At 38.7% G+C, this 12,320-nt stretch overlaps 1 protein-coding gene across 1 annotated transcript in view; it reads right to left on the bottom strand.

Annotated features, from left to right (window-relative positions):
* Positions 1–3,688: 3,688 nt before the first annotated feature.
* Positions 3,689–12,320, bottom strand: part of spon1a (spondin 1a) — a 57,776-nt gene continuing 49,144 nt past the window's right edge. The window contains exons 9-16 of the mRNA XM_042213783.1: positions 11,358–11,498; positions 10,349–10,424; positions 10,061–10,243; positions 8,481–8,651; positions 8,202–8,369; positions 5,564–5,728; positions 4,669–4,935; positions 3,689–4,584 (exon numbers count right to left, since the gene is read on the bottom strand). Of these exons, the coding sequence (XP_042069717.1) occupies positions 4,421–4,584; positions 4,669–4,935; positions 5,564–5,728; positions 8,202–8,369; positions 8,481–8,651; positions 10,061–10,243; positions 10,349–10,424; positions 11,358–11,498 (1,335 nt within the window). The 3' untranslated portion in view covers positions 3,689–4,420. The remainder of the gene's footprint in view (positions 4,585–4,668; positions 4,936–5,563; positions 5,729–8,201; positions 8,370–8,480; positions 8,652–10,060; positions 10,244–10,348; positions 10,425–11,357; positions 11,499–12,320) is intronic.

The following is a 12,320-nucleotide window of genomic DNA, read 5'->3' on the forward strand; positions in this document are numbered from 1 at the left end:
AATGTTTGATACTTTTATTTTGAAAGACAAGAGTGGCAGTAATAAAAACAATGGCAGAACGATGGCAGTCTTGTATTTCCAGCCTAAATTCGGCATTCCTATTTTAATAATGCAAACTCTTTGGTCAAGTAAATAAATTTAAAACCTTAAAAATGAGTTTGGGAGTAAGGTCCAAATGCTTGAAATTCTCAAGCATTATCCAAAAACATGCCATATCAGCAATGAATCCAAATTTAACATTTCTGGTGTCTGCAGTCATCTGTAAAACATGATGAAAGCTCTCTCATGGTTTGGAGGAGCATTTCGGCTAGAGGTTTGGGGGATCTTGTCAAATCTGATGAAATTGTGAATACAGAAAAGGACCTTGAAGTTTTTATGCACCATTCATCTGGAAATGTTCCGTCTGTCTGAAATGTGCAAAAGTGCTTTTGCACATTTCAGCAAATCACTCCACATATTTACCATTTTCTTGGCAAAATATAAAGAAGTGATGGATGCGTAGTACTGTAAATGTTAAACTATTTACTAAACAGCTACCCATTTCCAGTCAACATGCTGAACTTATATAAATTCTTTAGTGACAGATAGAATTTTGCTTATAGTTTGCAGTTGTCTTTCTCATTGCTGGTGAAATATCACTTTAATGGCATGAAAAGTGTTAAGAAATGAGTAACTTGTCCCTTTAAAGAACATATGATAATTTAAGTGTTCCTCCTACGCTCCAAGATTCTGAATTCTAGCAGTCCAATGCTTTTGGGTTGTTTTACTCACATATCCAATTTAAGGTCATAGGGTTGAATTTCTTAAAAATATTTTTAAAAAGGCCAACTTGCCGATACTTTTTATTCATCAACACAAAAACAAGCTTTGTAGTTTCAGCTCATTATATGTATACACATAGCGATTTGTAATGGGCAATACTCACTAAGTACAGGATTCCTAATAATCCAAGAAAAAGGGAAGTCATGCAGTTCACCTCAGGCTAACAGAGATTATGTCAAGCTAAATAAATTTTTTCAAAAAAGGCCTACTATTACTAATAGGCATTATAATACCTATTTAGCATGTGCAACATTATTTTACTGCCCTGGTATTCATGTGTTATCACTTTTCAAAGCTAAAAATAAAACAAAAACACAACAACTGAGACAATTTGAAGCTTTTATAGTCTTGTTTTGGGGTGCCACTAAATTTTAGGTTGTGAAGCCCAGAAAAACATGTTTTCCCAGCAACAGCAAATTAACATGACAGTGAAATCAAATTTTGATATTAGTGTAAAAGGCCCTTCTAGTTGCTACCAACATTACAAAGGTGTGACTGCAAATTATAGCGGGAGAAAAGCAGAACAATATGCAGAACTGCCATTTATGCTTTGAAATAAATATGCATTCATACCCTTGAGGAAATAGCTGCAGCCTGAGGCTTCAGACTTCACAAAGCTCTGCCTCACTGCCTCACTCACTCACTATAACTGTTGATTTAATTAAATATGCTAAACATTTTCTAATATAAACTGAGCTTTCGCAGCGCAGGACACTGATTGTTGTCCTAGTCTATAAATTTGAGGAAACCATCCTTTGCAGGGCTCACAACCTTATTGATTTTCCCTCTGAGGCTTATTAGTTTATGAAATCCTGTATTTCCTCTGTCTTCCTCTCCAGACTGAGGAATTGTTTAAGAGGACAATATAAAAGGAACTCAAACCTTGTACCTTTTTTAGAAAAATTTAATAGCCAAGAGCTTTTTTTCTATACCAACAAAAATGTTCAGAAACCAGTCAGAAATATTAGAAGATCATATTATACTGGTTTCTAACTAGCTGCTTAATGTAATGTGGGGTTCTCTAAACTAGGATGGGCCATTATTTCAGAAGCCTGGATAAATGTCTATAAATATTATATAGATAATTATGACTTTGGTAATCCTCAACAGTTCTTCTCACTACATTTCCAATACCATTTTTATGAGGAAATAAATGCTTCCAGAAGCCTCAGTAGTAGATCCTGCTTAGTGTTAACAGATAATGTCCTGCCAACATGCTGTGTGTGCTAAATACAACATGTTACACAGACGTTAGCCTGGGCTTTATATTAACATGTTACAGTTAGCACTCACCTCAAAGAAATAACCTTGCCTAAGAACGGTTTCATAGCGCATTAACATGGCTGTAGAAGCGTTTCAGTTCTATGACCAGACGTATATTCACATCCAAAACTGAATTATTTCTTTATCAAAGTATCTGTGCTTCTTACAGGTATCTTAAGAATTTATGGAAGATTTGTAGGGAACACCATTTTTAAAAATGGAGAAACTGATGTTTAGTGGTAAAAAGAGTGCTTTTCTGGGTGATTTATGACACCAAAACTTAAATAACTTAACTACAATGGAATTTATACCGTGCCATACAAAAAATTCCATGCCATTCCATGCACGCAGAACTTCTGAAAGTAGGACTGTTTTTGCAGCAGGCTAACATACATGAATATTTGAGGCTAAAAAAGCTTGTATCACTTAAGATGATGTCAGCCTAACCCGCATGGCAGATATGTGTGTCTATCCCAACAACAGCTGGACCTAATTTCTTTTCTCAGTTGGAGTCAGAAGCATACAAAATGAGGAAGAGGGCTGAGAGTTAAGATATTATTTTAGTAGTGGGCACTGTCCCGTCAATATAAATATTTATAAATTTGTCCATAGACAGAGGACACTCATTACAATATCAGAGACGTGTAAAGTTCACTTGCATCTTTGAGATAATTTTCAGTCTGTTATAAGGATTTAAGGTGGGCTAAAAAAAATCAGCAGCTGGCTCTCCACTAGAACTAGAAAGTAGATAATGTCTACAAGGGTTTCTAGGGGTTCAGATTACAAACAAATATAAACACACATTCCTTGCAAATGCATCTTTTTAAAATCCCATGCACTTCTCATTATAGCTTCCAAAGCATTTATTGTTTTAACATCTCAGTCACGCCTGTAATAATTCCCCCACCATGTTTCCATCGCCTGTGCAGTGTGTAGGCTTCCCCCATGTGTGGTTGTGTTGGCATGGAAACAGGAATGACATTATGATGTGTGTGTATTGAATTTTTCACCCTTGTCCCCAGAGTTCCACACAGTGAGGAAGGCCTAACACCATCCCCTCCCCCCACCTATTACATGATAGGGGGGCAGATTCTTTTAAGATCTCAGCAAGCACGTCCATAAAAACTCAGCGCTCTCCAACTGCTATGATCTTTTAAAGTGAGAGCAGACCCTCTGTGTAGCTAACAAATGCTCCTGAATGCTCCCCAGTTTCTGTCTACCAGAACACTCCTCCTGTAAAACGATTTTGTTGATAGGAGGCTTTGAATAGAGGTTGTACCGTTTGCTGCTCTATGAATGATAATAAGCAGCAAATTATCCCAATCAGTTTCAGGAAATTTCAAGTATTATTTGCAAACCAAATCAACATTCAGAAATGAATAAAATATCCTTCTCTTAGTATGAAATTATCTTCATTACATTGCCCCCTTGTGGCTATTCTATACAGCGAGCGAGGCACAACAGGCAGATAAAGCACCAGCCTCAGAAATGACCTAAAGGTTTTAGGCTTGTTGTCCCCATCTAGTGGTAGCACAAGGGTATATAACCGTCCATGTTACTGTGCCTGTTAATCCCCAGAATAAAAACACAGATCAATTTGACAAGCTGTCACATTTACTTTTATTGTAAAGGTGATATTATTCCAAAATATTAATATGTTAGAGGAACAGAGATAAACAAAATGAGGGAAATACATCTAGAAAACATCTACACAAGACTTTGGTAAGAATCTTGGGACACATTCTTATCAAAAAATTCCACTGCAAAAAAATAATACATTTTCTAATAATGCTCCAAACCATATAGATGTCAGCTGTGGTGCATCTACATGTACAACGACATAGCCGGGTATAAAGTCAACTGGGCTTTTTGTTCCCTAGAAACAACTGAACAACTGAAGGAATATAAAACACTGGAATGGCTGGGCACCTGTGCTTTAAAGTCTGGAATATACTGTACTACTTAAGGATACCACAAGATATAACAGTTCTTCTTTTTATGAAAACAATTTATAGTTCATAATTATATTTTTCAAGATATAATATACCACAACAAGTTTACAGTAATGTTGCAAAAGAGTCATGTCAGAGCTAGTTTGAAAGCACAAAAGAATCAGCTTTAAAGTTTAAATCCAGACTTACAGAGAAATGTTTGACTTTTTTTCTTCTGTTAACGACAGCTGACCTGATGTCTGGATTTAACCTATACGGATTCAAGAATGTGTCATTTCAGCCCTAAACAGAGTGCATTGGATCATTGTGCAACAGTGTGCCCTGTACTCTTCCCAGTCCACCCATCCTCCCATCCCCACCACCCACTGCTCCCTTACTCCTTCCTAGCAGGGGTGAACATTACAAGCTCTGATCTCCTTCCTGTCCTTGCAGCTGGACAGCTGGGTAGTCTTAAACTTCTGCTTTACTGTCATGAGGCGTTCTTGAATTCCTCCGCCGCAAATCTTTGTACATACTGTCCAACTTGACCATGGTCTCATTCTACACCCTAAGAGTAAGAAAAATGAGAAAAAAAGAGGTACATTGTAAGTGTTGTAGTCCTGAATCAGCAAAAAGGATGGTGGATACCAACCTGGATGCTCGGAGTTGCCTTCAGCTCTGCCCTGTTTGCTCCTCCTCTTTTCACGCTGTTCCTTGCGACGTTTCTTCTCATCACTGTTGCCTTGTCCTCGGTTGCACTTCCTGATTTTGCACTTTTTCCGCTGGATCGCTTCGGGACAAGGATCTCCGCCAAACTGAGGCTCAAGCATCACCATGCGTGTTCGGATTGTATGACCTTTCCCACAGGACTTATTACACTCTGACCACTCGCTCCACTCTGACATGACACAGTCTATGGCTAAGAAGAAATATGAAAAAAAAAAGCCTTAATAATGAGTAACCGTACAATAAATCACACGATGACACAAAAGTAATGAAGGACATTAGTTTTAATTTCTGTATCAAATTTTAGTTAACATTTGGATCACTGTCTTGGAGAAAACGTTCTATCCCTGTGAAGATTCAAGATATGCCTTGACAAAATCCAATACTCTGAGTCATTATGTAAGAGAATCCATGATAATTACCATATAACAAAACAGACATTTCAGTGGTCCATTCATGCAGGAAGTTCAGTCTAATCTTATTTCATTTGTTGAAACAGATCTCAAGAACTCTCAAAAGTGTGACAAGCAGACTTTTTGCTTTTTTCATGTTCAGACAGGTTCAGGAAGGGTTAGGCATGTTGCTACTCACATCTATATCAATATACATCAACGCAATGAGAATAAACAAGAAACTTAGAATACACAAGATAAAGACCAACTCTGTTTATCTGCCCTTTCTTACTGTGACAGAAGTCCCCTTATGAATGTAAATGTTCACATGAAGACTCAAGTTTTCATAACAAGTATTAGATGATAAATGACATAAATTAATAAATTAGAGATGAACATGTTCAGTGCTTGGTTAATTTCATTACTTACGACACTCTGGTAGCATGCACTTCTCAACCTGTTCTAATTCTTCTGTACACTCTCCCAGTTCCACAGGCGACTTGAGCATACGCTGCCGTGTCCTCAAACCCTTCCCACAAGTTACACTGCAATCACTCCAGTCAGACCACGGAGTCAGTAAGCAGGGAATTGTATCTAAGCCAAAGAAAAACACATACTTTTTCTCATTTGCTTAGATGAATGCAATATCAAACATATTCTACAACCTGGTTTCCAAATGAATTGGTGCATTGTGTAAAGTGTAAATCAAAAAATAATAATAATAAAGCAATGCAGAATAGTACAAAGTGAAATAATACCAAGTCAACTTATGAAATGTTAAGACTGAGAAATATATATTGAGGGGATTGAACTACCAGAAGGCAACATTGCAGACATAGAGGACAGTTACAAGTACCTGGGGATCCCGCAGGCGAATGGGAACCATGAAGAGGCCGCTAGAAAAGCTGCAACCACCAAGTACCTGCAGAGGGTCAGGCAAGTCCTGAGGAGTCAGCTGAATGGTAAGAACAAGATCCGGGCCATCAACACGTACGCCCTGCCCGTGATCAGGTACCCTGCTGGGGTAATAGGCTGGCCAAAGGAGGAGATAGAAGCCACTGACATAAAGACAAGAAAGCATGCATGGAGGGTTTCACCCCAAGTCCAGCACCCTGAGGCTGTACGCTAAGCGGAAGGAAAGGGGCCGGGGACTGGTGAGCACCACAGTCCAGGATGAGACAACGAACATCCAAGAATACATTGGGAAGATGGCCCCAACTGACCGAGTGCTCAGTGAATACCTCAGGCAGCAGAAACCCAAGAAAGAGGAGGGAGACGAGGAACCATCATGGAAGGACAGGCCCCTGCACGGTATGTACCACCGGCAGATAGAGGGGTGCTATGAGAAATCCAGCACATAACAGCAGGGTGCAAGATGCTAGCAGGCAAGGCATACATGGAACGCCATAACCAAGTGGCCGGCATAGTGTACAGGAACATCTGTGCCGAGTATAACCTGGAAGTCCCGAGGTCAAAATGGGAGATGCCCCCAAGGGTGGTGGAGAATGACCGAGCTAAGATCCTGTGGGACTTCCAGATACAGACGGACAAAATGGTGGTGGCTAACCAACCGGACATAGTGGTGGTAGACAAACAGAAGAAGACGGCCGTAGTGATCGATGTAGCGGTTCCGAATGACAGCAATATCAGGAAGAAGGAACACGAGAAGCTGGAGAAATACCAAGGGCTCAGAGAAGAGCTCGAGAGGATGTGGAGGGTGAAGGTAACGGTGGTCCCCGTGGTAATCGGAGCACTAGGTGCGGTGACTCCCAAGCTAGGCGAGTGGCTCCAGCAGATCCCGGGAAAACATCGGAGATCTCTGTCCAGAAGAGCGCAGTCCTGGGAACAGCTAAGATACTGCGCAGGACCCTCAAGCTCCCAGGCCTCTGGTAGAGGACCCGAGCTTGAAGGATAAACCGCCCGCAGGGGCGTGCTGGGTGTTTGTTTGTTTATATATATATATATATATGTTTGAATTTTATTCCAGCACTGTGTTGTATTACCACTTCTTTTAATAACACTGTATTGAATTTGGGAAGTAAGGAAACCCATAGCTGTAATCCTGTTCTGTTCTTCCTCACTCTCTCTCTATCTGCCATAGGCTATTTTTTTTGTAAAAGTGGATGGCCTGGACTGTAGACAACCCAGTTTAGCACCATTTTTTATGGGTTTTGACCTTATCTGTAATGAACTAAACCAGCATCTTGACAAGTATACTTGACTCCATGCTGTGATATAGTGATTTGCACTACAGAATTGTCTTTTAAATGTCGTGCTGCCAAAGTTCTTAATGTCATAGCTGTTTTCATTTTTAGCCGTGTGCATTTTATTCTGATATCTCGTTGGATCCTCTGAATGATTTAATTATATAATTCAACACAGGTGATGATATGCTCAAGCTGATATCAACAAAGGTTACAAAAATATAATAATGTTTTACTATTTTTTTCTGCTTTATTTTTATTAAATACTTTGTAGTTAAACACCTGGTGGAGTAGCTATTACAGAGACATAAAAAGTATGAATACTGTTAATTTAGCACAGCTACGGCATAAACCATTGGATGATGGTCTAATGAACTTGTTACGCACTGTATCATCTATGTATTTTTTTTACAAAAAATGTTCAAATTTCTTAGTTTTAACATTTGACACTTAAAAATATTGCAGCAAGTAAATACAGTGTATTAATTATTTTATCATTATTGTATTCAGATGTTATTTACATTTTTATACAGCATCCTGACTTTTTTGGAAAGTTGTAACAAATGTTTTATTTTAAATGCAATCAAAACGTATAATTGAAACTTGGAATGAAGGCACTAGAAAGTTTGTCATGAGGGAACAAGGGAAAAAAATGAATTTCAAATGACAGAAGTTCAGGCAATAACTACAGGAAATCCATTTGGTTATATCAAAAAATAGTTTTAACACTTTACATAATGTGAAAACACTGACTGCTGAAATATATTGTGATTGGTGTAGATAGTGTTAATGGGGCAATTTTCACCAGATTTTCACCGTAGGAGGTTTTAGGATAGTTGTGGACTGAAAATGATGCTACTCACGACATTCTGGCATCATACACTTCTCCACTTCTAGAACCTCTGCCCCACAAATGGAGCCATCTGCAGGCGGCATCTTCACCATTCGCTCTCTCCTCTTCATGCCAAGACCACAAGTGGCACTGCAGACATCCCATTCACCCCATTCTGTAACTAGGCAACTACTGGGAGCTAAGACCAAGAGGAAAGTGCACGGTACAGAAAATTCAGTGTTACTTACAGTTGAGAAGTAATGTGTTGATATGAAAGTTTGATAAACGGAAAATGAAATCAAAAACTCACAGCATTCCTCATTTACCACACAGTTTTCAGTCTCCTCTGTGGGCAAAGTGCAGATTGAGCCATCATCGGGGAACTGTTTAACATAACGCTCCCTGGAACGTGTCCCTGCACCGCAGGACACACTGCATGGAGACCAGGTTATCCACTCTGACATCATACAAGTGGAAGCATCTTGAGAGTCAAAGGAGAAAGATGAAGCAGCCAATGAGTCCAACAAAGGCCGGATGATTTTGGCAACAGAAAGAATTATGAATTTTGAAAATGTTAATTATAAAATGTTAATTGTGTTAAATATTCTTGGACAGTATAAGTGTGGTGCCCTTGCAAATTATTTACACAGAATGATTTGGCTTATAATCAAATCTCCCTGAATGACGCAGTTGTGATTTGCTTTTCTGTATTTCTGTTTTCATATATAATTCCTATGTTAACTATAATATTGTTTGTTGTTCCATACTGTTAATCTTTTATCTCTCTGCTGTCTGTTGAGGCAGATGGCCTGTATCCCTGAGTCTGATTCTCCTGGAGGTCTGTTATAGTTAAAAGGGATTTTTTTTCTCCCCCCTGTTGCCAAGTGGTTGCTCATAAGGGAATAGCTGAGTTTCTTTATATAATATCTACAGATCTTGATCTCATTAGCAACTTTGACAAAGCCAATATGACTATGGAAAAAAAGTTGCTTTCAAATTTATGGTAATTATTAAAAATAAATTTCAAAGTGGAATAACACTATTGCATCGTTCACGATGTTAAGTGATATTACTATTATTATTAATACGAATGCTCTAATCATTCTTACTTTCTTTTTATCATCATAAGTTTGATTGTACCAGAAACACAAATACAAAAAAGTAAGAATGATGTTAGTGCAGACTCACTGATATTGCCCGTGCCACATATAAATAACAAAATTGGCCTTTTTACCGTTTTTTTTATTTGTAGTCATTTGTTGTTAAAAGTGAAGGATTTAACAGAGAACAGGAAAATAAAAATGGCTTGAATGTAGGCATCATGCCTGTTTTAAATGTGGGCGCAGTCTTAATGGACAGCTGAATTACTCACATTATTTATTCATACGTGTCACGAGTCATCTCAAAATACAGAGCACCAACACCTTTCTCCAAGTGTAATAAATGACAAACTAATGGCTAGGTGAAGTCTGAAAACATAAAACAAGTCTAACCCAGCCCTGAGGCAGTGCAAGTACCTCCGGAACACAGAGTACAATTTACAGCCAAATGTCTCTTATAAATAAATATGCTTAATGGCCTCTTCGAAACAAAGTGTTCTCTTCGCCTGTCTTTCTACTCTAACGTTCCTGCTGCTGTAGAGTGCTACCTCGGGTATTTTATGAATAACAAACAAAAGAAGCATTTCAAAATATGCCATAACTTTTTCAAGACATTAATGGGTACGATAATTATCACAGATATTAAAAATGCTCATAAAGGTGCTCAGTGGATGGGGAATCTGTGGAGGAATCTTAATTAATTATACTGTTTCTCCATCTTCAAAGCAGTCTTCTACTTTTTTCTGGCCAACCCAGTGCGATTAGTTTTTTTTTTTAGATAAATACCCACCCTCATCACTACATCCAGGCCCCATGCAAGGCTCAAAATCCTGAGTGTGTGGGCAGGGAACACTGAGGTCCAACTGTGCCTTCAGCATCCTCTGCCTCATTCGTTTGCCCTTTTCACAAGTGGCCGAGCTGCAGGCAGACCATGGAGACCAGTTTGAGTAGATACATGTCTCAGGAGTATCATCTGCAGGATAGAAAGGGGAATAGGCGTTCTATAATAGCCTACCATTGTTAAGTGTGCTTTTAATCTTGGGTGTGTGAAAAAGAGAAAATGGAACAGGATGCAGACCTTCCTCTTTCTCCTCCTGGGCAATATCTGCTACAATGTCATCCACGTTGTCTGGGACAATGTTGCACTGTTCACCCTGTGAACACAAGACAGACATTTATATTGCTACAATAGTCCACCGCTGTGGAAGTGGTTTGTTGCTCTGGGTTTCTGTTTATTCTTGTTCAGTCCTTCTATTCACCTCCTAGGGCTAGCAGAAGCACACAGGTAAGCAAAAGGTCACCATACATTTAAAATGATCCTAGTTGTGGTAGGCACACAATATAGATAATGACTATAGAGTACAGGAATGCATTTCATAATTTGTGGATGTCAACACAGAATCATGCATAAAAAATACCCACAGCTGCCTCTAGATGCCACTGAAGGACTGCTAACCTTTGAGCTCTCTTGCAGCGATAATGTTTCATCACTCCTCATAATTGAAAAAGCTTAATATCTTGTAGAAAACTAATTTAAATACCTGCATTAAATGGTTTAATTAACTAAATGTTTATGCTGCACTTCCTTCACAAGCTGTACTGAACATCACAATACTAGTGCTGCACATATTGCTACTACTGATATCATTATAAGAGAAAATAATTTAAATTTTTTAAATAAACCACTAATTTGTTCATAAGTGGTTTAAATATACAAATTTTTTTCACCGTACTGCCCTAACAGAATGCAGGAAGTGAATAAAAAATGCTCCCTAAGCTTTTTTCTTCATGTTTGGGGAGGAAACCCCTATCTCTCCCCTTCATAAAGGAATCACTGGATTGATGAGTTTTATTGTGCTGTAATGGAGCTTTCTTCGGATCACCAAACTGATTGCACTGAAACACTTTTCACAACTAAAATACAAAGTGTGGTAAAAAAACAGGATGATCAACTGTAAACACTGTATAATGACTAAATGTTTGCCTTTAGAGGTCGGTGTATGCCTGTAATAATGAAATTGGGTGCATTATATCACTATTCCATCAAAGACACAACCAAGACTTGACTGTTAGGAAAACAGACAAACCTTTCTGGCAATGCGTTCCACCATCACCCTCGCCACAGGGGTAATAGCACCCCCCTCAGGATCATAAAAAGGGCTTTGTGGATGATCCAGACTGGTTAAGGGACGAATTTTTTCCTGGGGCACACTAGGCTTGTTAGGAGACTAAAAGAAGCACAGACAAAGAAGGAAAAAGGGGGAAAAAATACATGAGCCACAAGAAAGTGGAGCTTTAGGATTTTAAAAATAACACTCTGACAAGGCTTCTTTGAAAAATACATTTTCACGTTAAGGACAGTGAGCGCAAAGTCACAAAAGTTACACAAAATGCAAGTTGAACAAAGGACAAGTTTCAAAGTCAGAGAGCAGCTGTGGACGAGCAGTGTAGTTTATATGGGAGCTACTCTCAGTCAACAGTAAAGGTCTGCCAGCAGGGGGCTGATAGAAGCACCACCGCCAGAGGCAGTCTGGAGGCAGAAGACCAGCTCATCCTTCAACCCCCACTGAGGCCACCCAAAAGAAAAATAGAGAAAGAGCAGAGCTGTTTTTGTTTGTCAGAGAGGGAAGGATAAGCAAAAAGGTGAAGAGTGGTCATTAATCAACCGTTACTGTAAAAGTACAATGGTTGAGACTTGATACTCTGTTACAGACCTGTGCGTTTAACAACTTTGTAACAAAGACGCAACGTCTCATCCTTCCAGAATAGCAACAACAGACTTCTTAAAAAGCTTTTGCACTACTGATATGGTCATTCCTTATTCTCAACAACACATAGTTTTATATCTCAATACTTATTTTATTTTATTTTGGCAATATTTAAATAATGGAGATTAGAACAGTGGAGCCTTTTCATTGCGCTGAAAATGTTGCATTTGGATAGAGTAAACTTAAGAGTGCACTGCATTACTTAGATCCTAAAGACAAAATGAACATTTGTGTTTAACATTGCTCCAATACATACAGTTCCAAGAAGGAACTTTTTTTGTG

The sequence above is a fragment of the Haplochromis burtoni genome, unplaced genomic scaffold, assembly GCF_018398535.1.
Source record: "Haplochromis burtoni strain Fernald_Lab_line unplaced genomic scaffold, NCSU_Asbu1 Contig_11, whole genome shotgun sequence".
In the NCBI taxonomy this organism is placed as follows: Eukaryota; Metazoa; Chordata; class Actinopteri; order Cichliformes; family Cichlidae; genus Haplochromis; species Haplochromis burtoni.